Below are 25,413 nucleotides of genomic sequence, written 5' to 3'. Positions count from 1 at the left end.
TACATGGATATGTCATAATGTATTTAGTTGGGTGGTTTTCCACATTATAAAAAGGAGATTTTGCCATTATATAAAACAGTTACGAATAAATACCATTGTATACGTATCTTCATACATCTGTCCAGTTCTATAAAATAAACTTCTCAAAGTAGAAGGATGAGGTCAAAGGATACACATTTAAAATTTTTTATGTTGCCAAACTGTCCTCTAATTCAGTCTATCAATTTTCATTTTTAACCAAAATACACCCATTTCTCCCATCTTATGTCCGTGAACATAAATACATAAGCTTTATAAGCGAAGAGGCAAAAACAAAAAACGCATTGTTCAATTTACATTTTGGGGGTTCAAATATTTGCTCTTTTTTAGAAAATTAAATATACGAATACAGTTGAAATCTCTCTTAATCCTAGTCTTCTTTCTTCTCCAAAGAGATCATTACACAAACTCGACGTTTGTTATACTTGTGCATATTTTTATATCTTTCACATATGTGTGTTTATACATTTTTACATGTTATATATATTTCATATTAATATATCTATATGTTATGTTTCACATTCCATGTTATTAGATTATATACATTCATATTATATTATCAATATCACCTGGTCTTCCCCCCTCTATTAGGGAGGCTGATAGTTGTGGTGATTATCCCCTCTTCTTGTTGGGCCACAGAAACTCAATTACTGCTCAGGAATCGGTCAGAACGCAATATGCTAAGACTACTCCCCAGTCTAAGGGGTAATCCTCATTATTACAGGCCAGAGAGATGAATTCATTCCTCTTTGGCAGTGACTGGCAATAAGAAAGAATGTAAAATCTAGAAGCTTCTGGAAAGACTTTTCTTCCTGCTAATAGAATGTATGTAGAGGAAAAGGGTTGCTTTCTCCTCTCTCCCTTCCTCTCTATTTCTAAAAAACTTTTCCCATAAGGTTGTGACTTTTGGAGTTGCTGATTCCATGATGGGAAAGTCACGACAATTATGAAAATCCTACATACATGCCTCACTGTGCTCACAGAGTACTCACCTAATTCTTGAACTTCTTACCTCTAGACTTGCCAAGCAGGAAATAAATGTCCTGAGGCATTACTTCTGTTGGTTGAATTCTGGAATATTTGGAGCTTAACCCATGCAAATTAATACAAACATCTGTCTGTATATTTACTAACCATTCAAGTCTCACCCATCAGCTTTCAGTTCACGGTCTAGCCCAAATTTTTTGTCTTTTTCTTATTATTTTGTAGGAGATCTTTATATTTTCTAAACACTAACCTTATACTGGTTACATGAATTAAAAATACATACTTTTGTTTAAGGCTTGTCTTACCCTCTATTTACACAGAGTTTGATTTCAGACAAGTTTTAAACCTCAACATAATAAAATACATCAATCTTTCCCCACACTGTTTGTACTTTCTACATAGTCTATAATAAATCCTTCCTATTCTTACACTGTTCATACATTTTCTTCCAGATTCCTCTTATAATTCTGCTTTCCATATTTAGATCTTTAATCTACCTGTCTGTATGGTGTGAGCCAGAAATCTAATTTTATTTTTCCTATACCTTTTCTCTTTGGTTGATCAGTTTGTCTGTTTAAGATTATCTCGGGTATTAATGCTTTTTGATGTTCAGTATGAGTATCTTTAAGTTCCATGAAGAAATGTGTTAGAAAAAAAATGTTTTAAGCTCATTGATTAGAATTAATCCAATAATGCTGACAAATTTACAATACTGAGTCTTTTAATACACGTATATGATATATCTCTCCTCAAATTCACATCTTTCATTTTGTGTTTTCTTTTCCTCCATTAATTTCTTGCAACTATTTGTCAAGAACTTTTGGGTATGTGAAAGGTTTTTGTTGATATTGGGATGGAGAGCAGTGGTACACTAGAGGCGATCAGTGAAACCAGATCACACAGAGCCTTTGAGTCAGAAGGAGTTTGGATCTGAGCAGGAGTTTGTCAGCCAAGATTTGTCTGCTAGCTAATGTGACTAGAGGTAGTAATGACAAAATGAGGTCAGAAGATAGGCAAGATCTAGATCATGTAGGGCCTTTATCGGTGAGGAACACATCCAGCTACAAATAACAAAATACTTAACTAATGGAGGCTTAAAAAAAAAAGTGTAGAGATTCACATATCTTATTTAACTTGTCCAGTCAGAGGCAATTCAGGCTCATATAGCAGTTTAACAAAAGCTCTTTAAAAATGTTTCCACTCTGGCATGCTTAGCATGGGTAAGGATCTTCTACTTGTTTGTCACCTCATGGTCATGAAAAGAGTGCTACACCTCAAAGCCTGGTATTCAGGGTACCACACAAGAAAGAAGAGGGCAAATGGAGAAAAAGGCTTTCTCTTAGTCTTTATGATTAAGGAAGCCTCTCTAAGATACTTTCACTTATACCAAAAATGAGTCATCTGACCAGCTCCCCCAAAAGTCTAGAAAATCAGTTCGCTTATAGCTGGGCACAGTGCTGCCTTGACCAAAATCTAAGATCTGTTTGTGAAGATTAATGAGAAAATGAACTTTGAGTGAATAACCGACAGATTCTGCAACAACTCACCTGGTGTAGTTTCTGCGACTCACCAAGGAGCGAACTCATGTTGGCTCGTCTACTCATACACTTAACTATTTCCCTTATCCTCATGTTACAGTCTAAATTAAGGCCATTCAAAAATGTTTCAGTATCAAATGTGAGATCATTTGGCATATATTCACCTGGTCCAAGTTTAGAGATAGAAAACTGTTTCACTCATGTTCAACATTTTACACCTGCCTAAAAGTAAAGCCTCAAAGGAACAACTCTGACCGATATTAAACTTTCTAACTAACAATTATGATTTCTAAAATGTAATAAAAGGAGAGAAAGCTAAGGCATCTGGAGTATTTTAAAGTGATGTTTTTATTTATGATAGCAAAGTCATAGCTTAAAGATATTTTTCACACTAGTTGGACTGTCAGCAAAGCAACAACTACTGTACATCATTTGAACTGCAAAATCCATTGACCTACACTTATATACTCAATGAGAAAATTTATATTACATCTCCCATATTTATATATTTAAATTTTTTTCCTTAAGGATAGAAAAACCTAATTATACTCAGAAGATACTCAAAGTAAGAGTAAAATAAGTTTGACATTATCTTGGAAATACTAATGAACTTTCACATATATTATTGTTTTCCTGATACAAAGAAATCACAAGAGCAAAGCTGGGAAAGATAAAAAGGTACTTGATGGCAGATATGAATGTTCACTATTCTCTCTAAAAACATTAGAAAAAACTAGAATTTAAAATAGTAGAAGAATGTACTTACTTTCTTAAGCATTATTAATCCACTCCCATACAAATAAAAAACAAAATAAAAACTCATCAATGACAATAAAATTACTTTCAATGAAACAAATTTACTTATGATATATTTATGCAATAGATACAAGGTATTTAAGTAACTTTTCTTTCCTCAACAGACTTACCATTCATCTATTTAACACTGGTAGTTCCAGATATCTGTGAGCACCGCAAAAAGTCCATAAACAGTAGTTTATAACTTCACTGAATCTGAATTGTACCTGTATCTTAGCTGATGTGCAAGAGGTGGCACAAAATTACAGGGGGTGCCTAGAGAGCATTTCTACATGATTTCTAATTTTCCTTGCTTTCTTGTACAGGTCTATCTTCTAAAGTTTGTAAGTTTCCAGTTTTAATATATTTTATGAAGGAAATTACATGCTATAATGGCATTCTCAAATCTGGGGAGTAGGGAAAGTCTTCTGACACATTCTTTTAAAAATGTCAAGGGCGTGTGAGTCACCTGGGTGGCTTAGTTGGTTAAAGGGCTGACTTCAGCTCAGGTCATGACCTCGAGGTTGGTGAGTTCGAGCCCCGTACTGGGCTCCATACTGACAGCTCAGAGCCTGGACCCTCCTTTGGCTTCTGTGTCTCCCTCTCTCTCTGGCCCTCCCCTACTCATTCATTTCTCTCTCTCTCAAAAATAAATGAACATTAAAACAATACTCTCTGGACCTACTGACATATATGGAGCTGTCTGGTTCTTTTTTAATTAGTTGTACAATATTCCATTATATAAGCTGTTTTTATTTAACCAGGCTTAAACAACCATTTGAGTTGAGATTTCGCCGGTTATGATCCCAGGGTTGTGGGATCGAGCTCCATGGCAGGCTCCACACTGAGCAGGGACCCTACTTAAGATTCTCTCTGGGTGGGGCTGCCTTGGTGGCTCAGTCAGTTAAGCGACTGACTTTGGCTCAGGTCATGTAACAGTTTGTGAGTTCGAGCCCTGCACTGGACTCTGTGTTGACAGTTCAGAGCCTGAAGCCTACTTCAGATTCTGTCTCCCTTTCTCTCTGCTCTTCCCCCACTCATGCTCTCTCTCTCTCTCTCTCAAAAATAAACATTAAAAACATTTTTTTAATGTCAAGGGTTTTCTATATACTAGGTTAAATTTATGCAGTCTAATATACACGGACCATAGATACCTGCTTACTGTATAATAAATATTCTATGACAAAGAAACATAAATTTTCTATTTAATATTCAAAGTCATTATTGCTTCCTCTTCTTATTTCAATTCTAACTATATTAGCCTTTAAATAAAGTACTATTGGGCACCTGGGTGGCTCAGTCAGTTAAGTGTCCGACTTCAGCTCAGGTCATGATCTCACGGTTTGCAGGTTTGAGCCCCGCGTTGGGCTCTGTGCTGACAGCTAGCTCAGAGCCTGGAGCCTGCTTCAGATTCCCCTCCCCTGCTCATGAGCTCTCTCTCTCAGAAATAAATAAAACATTTAAAAAATTTTCAATAAATAACTATTTTACACTTCATTAGGTCAAAGGTCACTGTTAAGCAATAACGAGTATGTATATTCCCTGTTGGTTCTAGAATAACAATTTAGAAAACTAACCACAAAATGACTTCAATGTCAATGAAGTTGCATGTTTTTCATTTGTCAAAGGCAGACTCTCGCCAATTAATTTTTCTATTTTTTAGAACCTGGTTAAAAAAACATTTATGCTTGGATAAAATAGTATTTAATTAATTGGCACGTATAATCAAGAATGTGTGCCTTCCCCAAACCCAGCTGAGAAAGCACCAGAAGCAGAAAGGGTAAGAGATAAATCCCAGATTCCAGCTTATAACATTAAAACAACAACAACAACAACAACAGAACAGTGAAGAAGGAAGGCGAAATGTTTGGGTGCCGCTGTGAGAAGAAACATCTGCTTAAAAGACAGATCAGGTATCCTGGCCAGAGGAGACATGCCTCCAGGTAGAGAGGCTCTGGATAGTAATTTTTGCTCAACTTCATCCAGGTTGCTCAGAATTTCTCTGATCCTTCTCTTCTCAAAGTGCTGTCACCGTCGTTGTAATTGCCTAATTGGGAGTCCACCGGTCCTTTGCTTCTCACCGTGAACAAGTGCTAATATTCTACCTTGATGTTACCTTCTTCTTTTGGCTAGAACTGGGCTGGAAATATTGCGTTCATACTCCACAGTAGCATAGGGGGCAGTGTGACAGTTTGAAGAGGACACAAAAGGGACACCTTCTTCTGGCCTCTCCTCTGTCCAGAAGGAGGACCAAAACCAAGAACACAGGCCTTCAGCACCTCTAAACCTGACCTCCATCAAACCCAGTCTCCCATAATAACGCAATATTGGCCCAAAGAGCTGTTAGCTTCAAGGGAATATAAGCTCATAGCAGAAAATAATAACATGTCTGAAGAGTGCAAGTACCATGAAAGAAGAACAAAATGAAAGTGAAATTAAAGGGGAAAAAGACATTTAAAGATAGGAAATTAAATGCTTCAGGAGAAAAAACTGGGGAATACTGAAAGCATGACATGAGAACAAAAATCTACCAAGTAAAGCCAACTGGAAATACTGACATGAAGATGTAAGTGGAGAAACAAAAAAAATATAATGAATTGATTGAATAGTAATGAAAAGAAAGAATAAATTCCTGAGAAAATCAGGTTGAAGGACTATCCCAGAAAGTGTCCGATAGGAGTAAACAGATGGAGAAGAAAGTAGAAGTAGAAATTGGGAAGAGAAGAAACATACCTATGTAGAAGCAATGATAGCACTTCTCATAATTAAAGAAAAATATAAAGTTCAGATTAATAAGAGTTCACGTAGTGCCAAACAGAATGGACATATTATATGTAATCTGCCAATATTAAAGGCTATGAAATTTCTTTTCTTAAGTTTATTTACTTATTTATTTATGTAGAGAGAGAGCATGCATGGGAGTGGAGGGGGGGGTGGGGAGAGAGAGAGAGAGAGAGAAAGGAAATCCTAAGTAGGCTCTGTGCTGTCAGCACAGCCCAACGTGGGGCTTGAATTCACTAACAGTGAGATCATGACCTAAGCCAAGATCAAGAGTCAGATGCTTAACCAACTGAACCACTCATGTGCCCAAAGGCTATGAAATTTCTAAATCCTTCAGAAAGAAAACACAGATCATCTACAAAAACAGAAATTGTTTTAGTTCAGGCTGAAGTCAGCCTTCTTGGGACACCTGGGTGGCTCAATCAGTTAAGTTCGGCTCAGGTTATGATCTCACTGCTCCATGGGTTCAAGCCCCACATCGGGCTCTGTGCTGACAGCTCAGAGCCTGGAGCCTGCAGCCTGCTTCAGATTCTATCTCTGTCTCTTTGCCCCACCCTTGTTTGCACTCTCTCTCATATAAAAAAAATACAAAATAAAAACAAAGTTAACCTTCTCAGTTTTGGCATTTTGATGCTTAATTTTATATCTAGCTCTTTATTTACATAGAAAGAGCAAAGTTTTTCTCATGTATGTAAAATCTCAAAGTTGAACACAAAAAGATCCCAGTTGAAAGTACTCTCATCAGAATACTTCAGCATGATGAAAAACTGATTTAATAATCTGTGTGTGCATATGAGTGTATCTGTATATCATGAATTATCTCAGTAAAAGTTTACTGCCATCTCCAAGAAGACTAAACAATAAACATTTTAGCAAATAACTGCTATGTGTGGGTTACAAAGAGTAACTTAACTGACCCTGGGGTAGGAAACCTTCCTGTAAAGTGATATTTTGAGCTAAGATGTGAATAAGCAGTTAACCAGACAAAAGGATAGGAATAAATGTTCTAAGGAGGGCAAGGTATAGTATACCCAAAGGTCAAGAGGTAAGAAACGCTTTATACATTCAAGTACCTAAAAGAAGTTCAGAATGGTTCAGAGAGACAGTAATAAAGACGCTGAAATAGGAAACAGCATAGAATCAACCAACTTTCTACCACAAAAAATCATGGAGAAAAAGGATCATCCCTCAAAACCAGTAGTAGATGAGAACTAAAAAGCGTTTCAATTAAATTCTTAAGTCACTGGGAAGAGTATGACGTACCCTACCAAAATGGCATAATTCAAAATTTCTGGAATGCAAGTTTGGGTAACTGTAAAGAAAAGTGCAAATTGTAAACATCTATAATATACATCAATCTTAGGAGAGCTAAAGACTTGAAATTCCACTGACAGTTTTCAGTCTACTTCCAATTAATTTCAATAGAGAACTTATTGGAGAAGATTCTTTTACTATGAAAGTAGAAGAGGAAAGGTCAAATACAAATATAGTACAATGAATTAATCACATAGTTAATCAGAAGTCAAAGAAAAAAGATATAAAATGTGTCCTACAACATACTTTTGCTTTCAGCTATAAGAATAAGTAGACTTCATCTTTTTATTTTAATGGTTATACTTACTATACAATAAGTGGTTCAAGGAAACCAGCAACCTACTTAGGAAAAAAACCTTTTAAAATCCTTACTTCTCAGTATGTAGCAAAATAAATTCAAAACAGATTAAGTTGCAAAATGAGAAAATGAAACCATAAAAAAAATGAGGTGGACATTTGCATGATTTCAGAATGGAAATAATTTTTTAAACATAAAATAGAAGAAGACAGACAAAAAAAATTTTAAAGGCAACATGTTTGTAAAGTTTATGGATAAAATTAGAAAGCAAACCAGGGATCCTGGCTGGCTCAGTCAGTTAGGCATCCGACTCTTGGTCTTGGCTCAGGTTACGATTTCTAGGTTGGTGAGTTCAAGCCTCACGTTGGGATCACAGATCCCAGCTGTCAGCATGGAGCCCACTTCAGATCCTCTGTCTCCCTCCCCCTCTCTCTGCCCCTCCCCAGCTCTCTTTCTTTCAAAAATAGATAAACATTTGAAAGAAAGCAAACCAGGAAAATACGTGCAATGATAGATAAGAAAAACATCAAAAGGAAAAATAATAATAGCATAAGGGAAAAAGATAATACACTAAAAGCAAATATCAATTATTTTTAAAAGTAAAATCAATTAATCCAGATATAATCAAAGAGATGTATATTAAAACATGAATTCTGCTTTTTTTTTTAATCAAAAAGCTAAGAAACATGTCTTAAATGATGACGTTTGGGACACATACAAAAATGCTCAAAGGAGCACTATTCACAATAATATATGGAAACTTTCCAAATGTTCATCACCAGTAGAACAGATAAGTTGTAGTATATTCACACCATGGAATTCTATATAACAATGAAAATGAACAAACCATAACTGAGGAGGACAGATGAACTGCGCACAATATATACTATATACAATATACTATACAATATGATTTATATCAAGTTCCAAAACAGACAAAACTAATCTATGGTTGCTGTAGAGGCAGTGAGTAACTCAAGATGACACATGACAGGAGTTTAAAGTGGTTCTGCCAAGGGTGTGGTAGGAATATGAATTAGTAGAACCTTTAAATAATGCAAATTTAATAAGATATATATATCCACATACAAAAACTCTCTAGGAATATATGTCTTGCATTGTCTTAAAAATTTTCGGGGAGGGAGCTCACTGCTGTTGGCGCAGAGCCAGCTTGAGATCCTGTCTCCTTCACTCTCTGCCCCTCCCCTACTCATGCTTGCTTACTTGCTCTCTCTCAAAAATTAACATTAAGGGAAAAAAAAAAAAAAACCTTCCAGCAATTACCCTTTTAGTTCATTTCATACACTCAAAACCTGGAATAACTATAAAATTATAATTTCTTAAATCCCAAGCCAAGTTTTCCCCAGAGATAATAACTACCTTACAGGCCTGTAAGTAGTCAATGAGTCACAATTATCAAAATACTTCCTAAAACATAAAAAGTTATACAAATATTAGATGTTCTTAATCTCACTAGACTTGAGTCTTAATCTGTGTTACATGTATCCTCAAGCAGTGATTCTCAACCCTGTCTGCATGTGAGAATCACTAGAGGAGATTTAAAAAAATAAAAAAATAAAAAACAAAGGTTTGCCCCTACTCCTGTGATTTGACTTACTTGGTCCAGGGTTAAGAATCACTATTCACAAAGTGAACATCAACATCAGCAATTACCTGGGACTTGTTAAAAATGCAAATTCTCAGCCTCTACTCCAGAGCAGCTCAATGAGAAATTTAGGGAGTGTAGTCTAGCAACCTGTTATAATAAGCCCTTCAGGTTATCCTGATGCAGAGTTTAAGAAACATAGTTCTAGTGCTTCGGGATGTTTGTAATCCTCTGAAAATCACATGTAAAATTTGGTGTTTAAGTATATCTTTCTGGAGAGAATGCCTACACCTTTCATCAGATCCTCAAAAGAATGCTGACAAAATTAAGAAACACTTACATAAGTCCAGCAGCTTTCAAAGTGTGGCCAGTAAGTACCTCTGTTGGTCTCTGAGATGTTTTCTGGGGGTCTGAGAAGTCAAAACTATTTACAAAATAATACTAAGATGATTCTACCTTTTCGTTATCAAGACATTGATAAGTACATGCTTTCATAACATCATGTGGTTGGTCATCTGACAACTGTACTCATGGTGCTCGTGATACAAAGCAATGGTAGGTGAAACCGCTGACATCTTGGCATGAACCAAGATGGTTGCCCAACACGTAAGTGCTTTTTTGATAAGAGTGGTGTGGTAGAAATAAATATGCTTTACAATTTCCTATAAAATAAAACGTGTGAACATTTAGAGGATCTGCATACCTCGAACTAATATTTTACAAATGACTGAAAGACGTATAGGCATAAGATCCATCTGTAAAAAAGAGACCAATGGATTTTAACAGAGTATGAAAAACTCATTGATATGGCTCCAGATTTCATGTTGCAAATAACCTTTAGGAAACCATTACTTATCAAATTATGGTGTAGTACCAAAGAAAAACATCTACGATTATCTGAAGATGCTATTAAAATGGTCCTTTCTTTTCAAACTACATATCTGTTTAAAGCAGGACTTTTTCCATGTACTTCAATCCAACACAACAAAGGACACACAGAAGCAGATGAGACTTCTCTTCTAATAAGTCAGACATTAAAGTGACTTGCAAAGTGTAAAATAATGCCTCTCCTCATTAATTTATGTGTTGGAAAACAGTTACTTTTCATTAACAGTGTGATTTACTCTAACATCTAAGAGAGGGTTTTTTAAATGTATTTTTTTAATTCTCAGTTTTAATTCCTAACATGATAAATCTCCAAAGACACAAACAAAAGGCTCTTTCAGCTCTTTTTAAGAATATAAGACCCTGGGTGGCTCAGTTGGTTAAGCGGCCAACTTCGGCTCAGGTTATGATCTCGCAGTTTGTGAGTTCAAGCCCTGCATCGGGCTCTGTGCTGACAGCTCAGAGCCTGGAGCTTGCTTCTGATTCTGTGTCTCCTCTCTCTGCACCTCCCCTGCTCACACTCTGTCTCTCTGTCTCTCAAAAATAAATAAATGTTAAAAAATTAAAAAAAAAAAAAAGAATGTAAGAGGAGATGCCTGGGTGGCTCGGTCAGCTGACATTTGACTCTTGATTTCAGCTCAGATCATGATCTCACCGTTTGGTGAGGTCAAGCCTCATGTCAGGTGTCAGTGCAGAGCTTGCTTGGGATTGTCTCTCTCCCCTCTCTCTCTGCCCCTCCCCTACTCACATAATAAATATTTTTTAAAAAGAGTATAAAAGAGTTCTGAGATTACAAAATTTGGGAATGACTGCATTTTGATAATAAACTTCCTTAAGGGTGGGAAATAATGCCATTCTCATCATCCTGCTCCTTATGGCACTTATAATTCTTGAGTTGCTATTGAACTACTATAAAACCTTAGTAAAATCTTAGGAATCATGCCAGATTCCTGAGAAATAGACCAAAGGGGGAAGACACACTATGGAATTGTCCTCGTGGCTGTTAATTAAACAAACTGCACAAAGTTCTTTTGAATTTCCATATACATTTTACTAAAAGTGAGTCTCACACTCCCAGAAAAGATTTCAGTCACTCTTAGAGACATGAATTAATGGAGTGATGAAAAGCTTGTCTGCAATATATCACTAGGATTCACTCTACTGAATATGTTATTTTCCATATTTCATGCTGGTGATATTATGAAAGGAGTTCTCTCTAGGACAACAGAAAAATCAAAATGCCACTATGATAGATACCCCATTCAAAAACGTTGAATGGTAATAAAATACCTGTAATAAGATTTACCACTATAACCATTTTTAAGTGTACAATTTAGGGGCATTAAGTACTTTCAAACTGTTGTGATTCCCAGGTGTTTTATTCAAAATGCATTTTTTCCTTGACTACTTCTATGAATCAAAACATAGAGCAGTCTGGGGCGCCTGGGTGGCTCAGTCGGTTAAGCATCCGACTCTGGCTCAGGTCATGATCTCGTGGTTTGTGAGTTGGAGCCCTGCATCAGGCTCTGTGCTGACAGCTCAGAGCCTGGAGCCTGTTTCAGATTCTGTGTCTCCCTCTCTCTCTGCCCCTCCCCAGCTCATGGTCTGTCTCTCTCTCTCAAAAATAAATAAAAACGTCAAAAAAAAAAATCAAAACATAGAGCAGTTTATCTTCAAGATATTCTAACAATTTTAAGTAGTCTTTATCTTTTTTTTTTTTTTAAGATTTTTAATGTTTATTTTTTAGAGAGAGAAAGAGAGAGAGCCCCAACTCAGGGCTTGAACTCACTAGCTCTGAGATCATGACTTGAGTGAAAGCTGGACACTCAACCGACTGAACCACCCAGGCACCCCATCAATTTTAAGTAGTCTTTAAAAGAAAGGAGTTGTGGGGTGCCTGAGAGGCTCAGTCAGTTAATAAGGATTCCACTCTTGGTTTTGGCTCAGGTCAAGGTCTCACAGTTTCATGAGATGGAGCCCTGCATTGGGCTCTGCACTGACAGTGCAAAGCCTGCTTGGGATTCTCCCTTTCTTTCCCTCTCTGCCCCTCCCCTACACTCACTCTCTCAAAATAAATAAACTTAAAAAAAAATAGGAGTTGCTAAAAGATCATTCTTCCATTTGGTTATGAATTCTGCGTGAAGTTTTGCTCTATTTTAAATGCCTACAAGAAAAAGCTGGAAGGAAATATGCCGAAATGAGCATATTTGAGGTAGTGAGATAATGGACTTCTTACTGTAGTTTCCAAAATCTTTACAATTACTTTTATTTTCAGAAAACAAACCTAAGAAAGTGGTAACAACTGTCAAATAACAAAATGACTCAAAAACTTTATTTCTGATTACTACCTACTTTCTAGTTGAGTTAGCACAGGCCAAATGATTTTAGACAGCCAGATGTGGGTTTAAATCCAGCTATGTGACCTTGGACAAGATATAACGCTCTTGAGTCTCAGTTTCTTCATCTATTAAAAAAGACTTAAAATCTACCTTGTACTACACTGCTGTAAGGATTAAATAAAATTACATAGGGAAAGCACAAAAAATCACTCTAAGACAACTGTTATTTTTATTAGTTTTTATACTATTATGTAGTAATAATTTCAAAATTAAGTTCATTCATATATGTGGCAATAGAACAGTGAAAGCACTCTGATGACAAAGGTCTAGACTACTATAAAAGGACTATTATGTACACATTTAAGAAAGTCCGAAGATCAGACAGCAGAGGCATTAACTAACAAAATTCACTACTTGAATATTTATAGTGTGCATACTAGGAGCAATTCAATGAATTAAAGACTTGAACTTCTCTTATTACATACTTCAAATTTATCTGCTTTCATGTAACTCTAACAGGAGAACAATTACACTTACCTACTATTAAATTTTAGGAGACAGGGACGGGGAGAGGGAGGGGAGGCCAAGGTTTTGACACCTTGCAGGTTCTTTTTAAATTATAACTGATGATGCAGGAACTTTAATTTAAAAAAATTTTAGTCAATCAGTAAGTTAAGTTTGTCATTAATACGTATCACCTAAAACTACCAAATGCCTCTTTACTTTTTAAAAAAATCTACCATAAAAGATACAAGTTGCAAGTCCAAACAAACAAACGAACAGGTACCACCAACCATTAATGTACTTTTTGTTATACAGAGAAGGCAGAAGAGAGAGGAAACTTCATATCATTTTACTTTCTTTTTCTACAGTTAAAAAATACACTAGTCTAAACTAAATAGAGAGCTGACATACTACCCCCCCCCCAAAAAAAAGAGAAAAAAGAGAGGGAGAAAAAAAAGGAAAAAAGGGACTCAAACTCATAGTTTTGAATTCTATACACAAATACCTGACCAAACAGGCAGAACAAGTTTCCACCTGACAAAGAACCCAGCAACTTGCTGGAAAAAAAAGCAATCTTGGACATCTGATGAAATCTGAGAAAGAAAACCCAGGGAGCCCACAAAAACAAAGAACTCCTAATTTTTCTCAATTACTCAAAAAACAATTTTTAGAAAATGACCCTCAAAATGATCCAAGTATCTAGGCTTCAATGGAAATCCCATGATCAAGGCTACGTCCCACCTTCCTGAGCATTTTTGTCAGAGAAATAAAATTAAGTTAAAGTAACTTCAAGGACCTTAATGGGGGGGAGATAAGAATTTAAGAGACACTGGTCTCTGCATTTTTAGTTAACCATCCAAAAGATTTCTTTGTCATGAAGCAAAAGGAAGCTATTAAATGCATTTAGGGAATAGCTACTCTAGGGGCGCCTGAGTGGCTCAGTCGGTTAAGCGTCCGACTTCCGCTCAGGTCATGATCTCGCAGTTCGTGGGTTCGAGCCCCACGTCGGGTTCTGTGCTGACAGCTCAGAGCCTGGAGCCTGCTTCAGATTCTGTGTCTCCCTCTCTCTCTGACCCTCCCCTGCTCACGCTGTCTCTCTCTCTCTCAGAAATAAATAAAACATTTAAAAAAGATTTAAAAAAAAAAAAAAGAATAGCTACTCTAGTGGCACCTGGGTTGCTCAGATGGTTAGGCATCTGACTCTTAGTTTCGGCTTAGGTCATGATCTCACGGTTTCAGGGGCTCGAGCCCTGAGTCAGCCTCTGTACTGGCAGTGCAGAGCCTTCTTGGGATCCTCTCTCCCTCTCTTTCTGCCTCTCCCTTGCTCATGCTCTCTGTGTCTCTCTCAAAAATAAGTAAATAAACTTAAAAAAATTACTTGAAAAAACTACTTTAAGAATAGCTACTCTAGTGTTTTTACCAGCATTTTATCATAACACTCTTGATGATGTTTATTCTTTTCCAAAATGAGGTACTACAATAAAATCTATTTTCTTAGCATCAAGTACGTTCTTGATTACGTTTCTTCTCCTGAGATCTAAGCTTAAGACTTCATTTTTTAAACATATGTATGCTCACAACTTGGCCCTTGACTAGCCTCCTATCCCCCAGATATATTTCTTTACCCTTTTAACTGCCAAAGAATCACTTCATATCTGGAAGGAAGGAACACCTAGCTGTGATCTATACAGTTCCTGGGGCAGGAAGGGCTGCCCCAGGGGAAAGTAATGGCAGAGGAGTAGACTAAACTTCTTGTCAAAAAAATCTATGTAAATAGACTATGAGGAAAGGATATTACTATTAAAAGTCCCTTAACCCATAGAGAGCAGTACGTAGGCTATCTAAGCTGAGATATAAAATGGTGATGTTTCATAACTCAAATGCTACTACAGTAAGAGATGAACCTTATAGACAGACTTCATCTATTCTAGATCGGAGTTGCATGTCCAACACGAGAAGAAACAACAAATGGAGTTACCCTCGATTTCTCAGACCCTCATTTTTTTTTCAGGCCTCTATTACTTACCAATTTCTATAAACATGAGCAATGGAAAAAAATTAAAGTAAAATCCCATGCAAAGTTATTATAAGAATAATTTGAGCAGAATAATATACCCCATAAACAATGCATGTCAGAAGAAAACACTGACAAAAACAAAATTATGATCTACTATTTCTTTCTCCTAAAAGGCAACAGTAAAAGGATTCAAGATATGAAAATGTAGCAGTATGTGAATTCAAAATAAGATGACAAAACTCAGAAAATAATTCAAAATTCAATAACTTCACAAGTAAAAACTTCTTGTTTAAGAAGGAAAACAAAAGTGAAAAAAATACCACAGAGAATGCCCTGTGATGGGGATCAGCAAACTACAACCCATGAGCCAAATATGGCTACCACCTGCTTTCACAAATAATGCTTTATTGGAACAAACCACACCCAGTCACTTATGTATTGTCTATGGACACTTTTAAGGCACAAAAGCAGATCTGTGTAGTTGAAACAGTTGAAACAAAGACCGTATAGGACACAAAGCCTAATATATTGTCTAGCCACAGAAAAACCTTCCAAATTCCTGCCTCGAGAAAAAGGGAAGGTAAAAGAACATTTTTAAAAGCAAAAAAAAATGAAGATGTATTTTTTGAAAAAAGATTCAAGAGAAAGCGACAGTTTTCAGGGCTTGGGGGAAGGTGGAAATGAGCAGTTAGTGTTGAAATGAGTACAGAGTTTGTACTTAGGACTATGAAAAAGTTTTGGAAATGGACAGTGGTGATGGCTGTACAACACTGTGAATATACTTCATGACACTGAACATAACACTTAAAAATGGCCAAAATGGTAAACTTTGTTATGTATGATTTTACCACACACAGAGAGCAAAGTAACAAATTTAGAAAGGTGAAGCTCCAATATACATAAAAGGAAAAAAAACCCAAATACTAAAAACTAAAATTCAAAAAAGTTTTCTGAAATAAAAGATCTAAAACTATATAAAGAAAAGGGACATCATGTACCTGAGAAAATCAATTTAGAGGAGCTAAGACCAAGGTATACTCCATTAGAATATGTTGACTTTATGGAAGAGAAAAAACTCCTTTGGACATCCAGGAAAAAAGACCAAGGGAAAGAAAATCAGATCGCCATCACTTTCAACATTAACAGTTTTTACCAGAAGAAAATGTTTTAAATACTCAGGAAAGAAAATGAGAACCAAAGATTTTATATACAGTCAAAATGACTTTCAAGAATAAGGCAACAACTGTTACTGACATTAAAAACTTTCAGACAATGCTGTTTCCAAGACACCTTCCTGGGTAAACTCTGGAGAACAAGTGACCACCAAAATAACTACAGACTTCAATATCAGGACTAGCAGTGAGCATTTGCAGCAAAAATGGCTAGAATTGTAGCTATAAATAATGATTTCAGGAATCTATTGCTGTATAATACGTATACATAAAATGGAGGAATATATGGTAGTCATCTTTGGGGACTATCTATCACACATACATTTGTAGAACTAAAACTAAATAAAGTTTATAAGAGAAAAACAAAGTAAGTGTACAAGACAGCTTCCAGGATGGCTCTCAATGATCCCCATTTCCCATCAGACATACCCTTGTATAATCCTCTCCCTTTTAATACAGGCTGGCCCTATTGATTTCCTTCTAGCTAACGGAATACTGTAAACGCTGATGAGAAAATACTAGGGATATTATATTTCAAGAGGACTCTAGCTTCCATCTTGCTTGTCCTTTCTTGTTCTCTTACTTGCTGGCTCTAAAAGAAGTCAAATGTCATGTTGTGAGCTTCTCTGTAGAACCTGAGGGAGACCTCAGTCCAACAACCTGCAAAGCACTAAATCTTGCTAACAATCACATGCACAAGTTTGGAAGCAGATTCTCCCCTTAATCACCCCTTTAGATAAGACTGCAGCCACACAGAAGACTTTGAGCCAGAGGACATAGCTAAGTCATGCCTAGATTCCTGACCCACACCCCTGGAATCGTGACCCACAGCAACTGTGAAATAATAAATGTTTGTAATTTTAAGCTCTTAAATTTCAGGGTTGTTTCATAAACAGCAATAAGTAACTAACAAAGTAAACTCAAAATAGGTATTAAGAAGGAAATAATTCAGGGAAGAAACAATGGAGAAAATTAACAAAGCTGAAAGTTGGTTGAAAAGATCAACAGAATTGATAAACCTCCTAGCAAGTCTAATCAAAGAAAACACAAATTATCAGTATGAAAAATAATAAAAGGATTTTATCTCATTAGCTCTTATAGACAATGTAATAGTAATAAAACAATATTATAAACAAATTTATGCAAACAAATTTGACAACTTAAATAAATTCCTTGGAAAATATAATTCACCAAAACTGAGTGATAATTGAGACAATCTCTTAGCCATCTAAGTATAAAAGAAATTCAGCATCAAAAATCCTCCCACAAAGAAAAGTACAGGTCTAGTTAGTGTCATTTGAGATTCTAATCAAATATTTGAGGAAAATTAATGGCAATTCTCCAAAACTTCATTCAGAAACTAAAGAAATGAACACTGCCAAATACACTTGACAAATACAAATAAAGTGTATTTGGCATAATCCTAATGCCAAAACTTGACAAAGACATCACACACACAAAAAGAAAATTACAGACCAATATTTCTCATAAACTTAGATGCAAAAATCTTTAACAGAATATTAGCAAATAAAATCTAGCAATATATTAAAAGGATAATATTCATCATGACCAGGCAGTGTCTACCTCAAGAACGCAAGGTTTTACTTAACATTTCAAAACTCAGTATAATGTAATATATTAAAAGAATAAAGGAGAAAACCTATTCGGTCATCCCAATATATGCAGAAAAAGCATCTGATAAAATTCAACAAGGTTTCACAAAAAACATACTCAACATACTAGAAATAAAAGAGAACATCTTCAATATGATAAAGAACAGCTTTGAAAAACTTATAGCTAACATCATACTTAATATGAAATAGTGAACATTTTCCCCCCTAAGAGTTGGAACAAGACAAAGAAGTCTATCTTCACCACTTTTATTCAACATCATCAAGAAGAACAAATACAAGTCATAACTGTCTCTATTTGAAGATATGACTCTTTAATAAAATCCTAAGGAAACTGAAATTTTCTAGATCATAGGATACAGTTAATATAGAAATTGATCAAATTAGCAAACAATTGAAAAATAAAAATTTTCAAAATCCATTACAATGGCATTTACATACATTAAAAAAACTTAGGAATAAAAAAATCTCATGAAAGACTCCTACACTAAAATTTATGAAAACTGCTGAGAGAAAATAAAGGCCTAAATAATGCTCATGAATTGGAAGACTCAATATTGTTAAGATGTCAATCTTTCCTAAACTGACCAATAGATTCAATATAATCCCAATTATCATCTCAGCATGCATTGTTGTAGAAATTGATAACCTGATTCTAAAAATTTCAATGAAAATGCAACAGACCTAGAAGATATAAAGCATCTTAGAAAGGTTAGCCAAATTGGAACATTCAAACTATCAACTTCAAAACTAACTACAAAGTTAGTTACGCGGCAAATGTAATTCTGACATAACAACAGGCAAATATAACAACAAGACAGAATAATATGACTCAATGCAGACCCCCTCGCACATACACTTATAAAAGCATCTGATTTTTGGCAATGAAGAAAAGCAATCCAATAGAGAAAAGAAAGTCTTTTCAAGAAATAGCATCGAAAAAACCTGGATATCCACATAGTGAAAAATAAACCTCAACTCAAGTTCACAAATAACACAACAATGAACACAAGATTGATCACAAATATAAATGTAAATGCTAAAACCATAAAGCTTTTAGTAAGAAACATATATCTTTGTTACTTGGGAACAGTGAAAGTTCTTACCCAAGTCATAGGTCACAGAAAGCAATAACTATAAAATAAACATATAGATAACATAAATTTGGGGCACCCGGGTGGCTCAGTCACTTAAGTGTCCTACTTCGGCTCAGGTCATGATCTCACAGTCCGTGGGTTCGAGCCCCGTGTCAGGCTCTGTGCTGTCAGCTCAGAGCCTGAAGCCTGCTTCAGATTCTTTATCTCCCTCTCTCTCTCTGCCCCTCCCCCACTCACTCTCTGTCTCTCAAAATAAAAAAAAATAAAGACTTAAAAAAATTTAAATAATATAAATTTATAACTTCTGTTCAAAAGACTTATTAATAATGGATCAGCACATGTGTAACATATAACTAACAAAGGACTAATATGTAAATATATAAAGTACTCCCACAATTCAACAATAAAAAGATAAAGCCAATGAAAGTAAACTTTGTCTAATTTAAAAAAAGACAAAACTTCATAAAAGATATACAAATGGCAACTAAACAGATGAAAAAGTCTTCAACATTAGACTTTAAGGCAAAATAAAATCACAATGAGATACTACACATTCCCACCAGAATGGTTAAAACTGAAATGAAATGATGAAGATGAAGATATAGAACAGCTAAAACTCTTACACATTACATTATTGGGAATGTAAAATGGGCACATCTACTTTGGGAAAACATCTGTAAGTTTCTTAAAAAACTGAGTATTTACCTACCCTAAGCCCCAGCAATTTCAACACTCAGCATTTGCCCAAGAGAAAGAAAGTCTATGTCCACAAAAAAAAATTTGTTTACAGGAATGCTCATAGCATGTTTATTCACTGTAGTCCAAAACTGGAAATACCCTAAAAGTTCACCAACAGAAGAAATAAACCAACTGTAGCACTTCCATATAATGAAATACTACTCAGCAGTAGTAAGGAGCTATTGAGTCATGTTATAACATCAAAAACATCAGCTGAGAAAAATATATCTTACAGAAAAGAGTAGATATTATACAACTCCATTTTTATGAACTTCTAAAACAGGCAATTTATAACCTAGAGTGGACAAAAAGAACAATATTTGTATCTGGGTCAGGGATTGAGGGAATGGACATGAAGGAACTTTCTGAGGCTATGACGACTCTCCATAAGGGTTTGAGGTGCCACATTTGTCAAAACTCAGTGAAGGGGGGCGCCTGGGTGACTCAGTCATTTACGCATCCCAACTCTTGATTTCAGCTCAGGCTGTGATCTCACAATTCATGAGACTGAGCCCTGCGACTGGCTCAGTGCTGACAGTGAGGGGCCTGCTTAGTATTCTCTCTCCCTCTCTCTGTGCCCCTTCCCAGCTTGCACATACACATACACACACACACACACACACACACACACACACACACTCTCTCTCTCTCAAAATAAATAAAGTTAAATAAATTAGTTAAAAAGAACTCAGTGAATGTACAAATAAGATTTGTACAGATTTTACATCAAAACACAACTTTGGTAACAAACACTGAACTCTAGATAATAATATGCATATATTGGCACACTTAGGGAAGGTGCACAAATACTTGCAATTTATACTGACCTGCCCCCCAAAAACAGATTGATAGAAGAATATACAAGCATATACATATGTAATAGAAATTACATACATAATAGAAATTAGTTATATAAATACTCCTCTATTGTTGACTAGTTTTCTTACACATAGCTATTTTGTTCTTTAAATCCCTTGCCTCCAGAGAGTGACACAGTTAAAGTAGAAGAAAGAGAAATTTACCAACCACATCTTCTAACTAAAAGCTCAATATAACTTTTTTTTTTTAATGGACCTTAAACAAAGCAGAAGGCTTTAAGAAAACACTAAATAAAAGACAAAATGGGAAGATTGAAGCTAGTTCCTTTTACAAATTAGACCCTTCTTAAACTCTGAAGCAGGGTATTTGCTTGAAAGTATAATCAAGGAGCTTGCCAATCAATGTTAATGAAGATTCTCACCCCAGGACTGAAGCGTTCTGACTCATTTTCTTAGCCATTGATGGGCAACAGTTCAGGAAACAGGCTGCTTTTTATGTGTCCTTTTTTCAGATGTAGGAACTTCATTTGTACCATCAAAGTCAAAAGAAAGTATAAAACTGCCATACATATTTTGCTGGTTTTGATACTGAAGTGCCTTAGGAACTACTTAGGAAGCCTATTTCAAAGCATCAATTTAAATACTACAAAAATCTTAGAATTCAATGCTTTGTTAAAGCCCTTTTTTAAAAGACGCCATCTAAACTTTAATAGAGATCACATGAGAACATACTGGTCAAAAATATGTCACTACTAGGAAATGAACTGAACACTCCAAATTGATACTATTTATAAAGCTTTGACTGCTATCCTTTAAATAATAGAAAATCAGGGCCAAGGATCTTATTTGCAGGAGAAAATCTTATATAAATTCTAGTCAACAATAAAAAGACTGGATCCTTTTGATATGGCCATCTTAAGAAGGCATTAGAAACAGTATTTTGAGAACCTGCATAAACAATGGAAACTGGAGATTACGTTTCTAATTGTGGATAGAGTGATTCCATTATTGTGTCTAAGCCATATTTTAAATAATTATCACAGTCTAAAATGGAATAGAAAAAAATGTTTAATTCTGCCTCTAGAAAGAATTATGATAATATTTTTAAAGTTATAAGGATTTAGGGGTTCCCAGGTAGTTCTGTGGGTTAAGCCCCAGACTCTTCGTTTCAGTTCAGATCATGACCTCATGTTTCATGGGTTCAAGCCCTGAGTAGGGCTCTGCACTAACTGCACAGAAGCCCTCCCTCTCTGCTCCTCTCCTCCCTCTCTCAAAATAAATAATTTTTTAATATTAAGAGTTATAAGGATTTAAATATGACTTCATACCACTTGAGATCTTCAGAATGGTTTCATTTCATTCTATACAACTGTAAACTCGTTTCTAAATGGCATTAATTAACACTCTTCCTTTTCAATCTTTGACTGGCTAGATTGGACTCATCCTTTAAATCCCTTTCTATCTAAAAAGACTTCCTTAAATGCTCTAAAACCAGGACAAGAATCCCTACTGCCTCCTCCACAGAAGTATATTCCGATAACTCCAAGTTACACAACTTTACGGGATTTTGTTATCACTGCTGTTCTTGTTTACTCTTCCCTATTGGACTGTAAGCTCTGTAAGGACGAGGACTACCTACTACATCAAAATTGAATGACCTATAACAAGTAACAAAACATTTGTGGAACAAACGAATTACAATTTTAAAATTTTTCCGTCCAAGGGACTGTTCCAATTTCGTCTTTAAAACAGCTTATCTATGGCAATCCCATTACTAGCATTCTAACCAAGAGTCAACTGAGAATTGTTCCTAACTACTCATCTGTCACTATGCTATACACGCGAACAGGAAAGCATGGTAAACTGACTGCAGAGTGTTATGTTTTTATACTATGTAGAGTTTTACTGTTTTTATCTGTTTTTCACAACCAAACTAAATAAATTTTCTTAAAAAAAAACCAGTTCAAAGTCAGGTTCTCATAATTACAATATAGTTACAGGGCTGTGTGTAATTGTCTTATAACTTATCTGGGGACTCATAAAACTCTGAAACAGCATAAAGAGTAACTATTATAGCAAACAGAAGAAGTTGATTTAGAAGACAAGCACTGTTTTATGTGTGACTAATCCTAAATAAGTACATTATCACAGAAGTAAACCTAACTATCCTCTGTTAATGATTACTTACAATGGGGTACAGTGAGGAATGACAAGGTTTGTGACATTGGCTAAAATAGACAAATTTGGAACAAAGCATGCAAGAGAAAGCCTCAGTTGATTTATTATATCAGACTTATAAGATCTTTCATTTGACTTAAAGAAAAAGAAACGTTATTTCATCTAAAATAAGCAACACTCTTGAGCAAATATCTAGTTATATGGGCTTGTTTATGATTCAATACACTAAATACCTAATAGTACCGACACTATTAAGTGTCTATACATCAAAAATAGATCTAATAATCTAATAATGATTTCCTCTTTCTCATATTGCTGATCATGACCCACTAACAAACCACAAACAGCATTTGTAACAACTGAAGTGGAATAGTATATAAAACATAAGACCACACGTGTAAAAAAAGAAGTAGTATTTCCCAAAACTTTTGATTCAGTTTCTGTGTGTGTGAGACAATGTAAACTAGATTTCTAAGTATAGGCTGCAATAAAGAACATGTGAATGCTCTTAGAGTTCATGTCCCCAGTTACTTCCTCCCCCCAAAACACCGCAAAAGCAGAAACTTTCCATCACACCCACTCACAAAATGAAAAGTGACTTTAACCCAGATATTGGTTTTAATAGTTTAAGCTTCATTTCACAAACTGTAAAATCACACGGAGTTCAAATGCAGGTTCCATGATTTTCTGTGTGAATTTGGACTTTTTAAAAAATAATATGTGCTTTACTTCTGTCATCTGTAAAATGAGGGTAATAATATCTTTCAAGTTGGGGTAAAAATATGTAATACACATAGTAAGTTCATAACATATCTCTTACCATAAACAGCACAAATCAAAAGAGTGATACATATTACTAACACTGCAAGAAACTTAACAGGAGGTATCTTTGGTATGTTATCCTTGATGTGTGTGTGTGTGGGGTGCTTTTTCATTTTGTACATTTCTGTCCTGTATGAATTTTATAATGTATATATAACATACACGCTTTTAATGTTTCGAATGTATATAACCTTATTACCTTTATTTTACGTCAATAGTAGATATCTGGGAAGTGAGATTATGGTCCTTTTTAAAATACTACTCTGTATTTTATACAAGTATATTAGGTATTTTTAAAAGACAACGGCCAACTACTTGATAAAATGAAAAAAAGAAGACAGAAAGTGTGTGATCCAGAGTTTAAGAACTAGTAGAGTTTTTCTGTAAAACTAATGTGCCAGATGCTTCTCACACAAACTTAGTATATCATTTTTGCCCACAAGAAAACTGAGGCAATTGAGATAAAGTAAACTGTCTGTGACACAAGTAACAAATAGAGAAGTATCTAGGACTTCAAAGCCTTTATTTCTTCTACCATCACATAATGCACCCAAATATTCTTCTTCAGTTGTTTCATATAGGCATATTTTAATCTACCCAATTAGACTGTAAACTCCTTGAGAAAGAGGAAAAGTTTCACATACTTCATTTATGTCTTTCATTGGCTTACTAAAAGTACCATAGATCCTTAAACACTTGTTGAATTACAGTAAACTTCTTTTGGTCTAGACTATCCTCATGTAACATACCCTTGTTGTAAAAACGAAATAAACTAGCAAACAAACGACAAAACTCTTAAGACTGCCCAAACCTAACTTTACTCCTTCACACTCGTAACCAAAAAGTTTAAGTATACCCATATCTGGAGACTACCTCTAAGGGAGTTTGGAAACGAGCACAGGGACCACTGGGCGAACGCTAAAAAAGAATGGATTCACACATTTCCCCCACCACGCCCCCGTCATCCAGGCACTAACCTAAAGAAAGGGACCTCTAGTCTTCCGGTGAGGGGTCGAGGAACCATAACCACGCCCCCATTCTTGTCTATCATAACTTGTTTTCTATCCCTACCCAGACCCCTGTCCCCAAGACCAAAACCCTTAATAAACAAAGTCTCTGACCTGCAGCGAAGTGCAGGGGAGAAGACTTCCGGCCGGCCATGTCCTTAGCATTCACGTTTGCCGCGTCCACCAGCCTCTTTACCCGGGACACGTCCCCATTGCGACAGGCCTCCAACAGTTCCCGTAAGGCCCCGCTTACTGCTGGGACCCCGGGCCCAGGTCCCGCTGCCCCAGGCCCCAATGTTGCTGTGGTGCTAACTCCTGCCGCCTCGGGGCTCTCCGCCAAGCTCGATCCAGGGGAGGATGGAGAGGAAGATGAGGAAGAAGTCGGGGAAGACGAGGACGACGGTGAATTGTTACTGCCACCGCCGGCTGGGTTGGAAGCGACCCCGACGGAAGATGAAGCGGAAACTGCCGGGGCCACGGGGGCGGCGGCAGCCGTACAGACTGTGCTGGTGGTACTGCAACAGCTGGTACTGTCAACCGGCTCCGGGGATCGAGGCCTGTCGGGCGGATCCCGACTGCCATCCCCCTCCGGCAGCGCTAGGCCGTGCCGCGGGGAGGCGAAGGGGGCCAGGCCACCCGCCGTTGGGGAGGCTGGGGTGGTCCCCGGGGCCAGGCCAGGGCTGAGTGGGGGGGGAGGTGGCGGCGGCGGCGCCGAAGCCCCTGGGGCGGGCTGGAGCTGTTGTTGATGATGGTGGTGATGATGCTGAGAGCGACGCGACGCCGCCATCTTCGGACTCCCCCAGCACTGTCACTGCGGCAACGGCCCCACCGCCCGCCCTCACTTCCG

General features: G+C 36.4%; 1 protein-coding gene across 1 annotated transcript in view; it reads right to left on the bottom strand.

The window, feature by feature from the left end:
* Window positions 1-25,363, bottom strand: part of TNKS (tankyrase) — a 207,771-nt gene extending 182,408 nt beyond the window's left edge. Inside the window, exon 1 of the mRNA XM_077772826.1 lies at window positions 24,681-25,363. Coding sequence (XP_077628952.1) covers window positions 24,681-25,353 — 673 coding nt within the window. The 5' untranslated portion in view covers window positions 25,354-25,363. The remainder of the gene's footprint in view (window positions 1-24,680) is intronic.
* Between the last annotated feature and the right edge of the window lie 50 nt (window positions 25,364-25,413).

This window comes from Crocuta crocuta, unplaced genomic scaffold, assembly GCF_008692635.1.
Source record: "Crocuta crocuta isolate KB4526 unplaced genomic scaffold, BGI_CrCroc_1.0 scaffold140, whole genome shotgun sequence".
NCBI classification, from domain to species: Eukaryota; Metazoa; Chordata; class Mammalia; order Carnivora; family Hyaenidae; genus Crocuta; species Crocuta crocuta.
The sequence above is the reverse complement of the archived record's forward strand: the minus strand, read 5'-3'. Positions and strand labels throughout refer to the sequence as shown.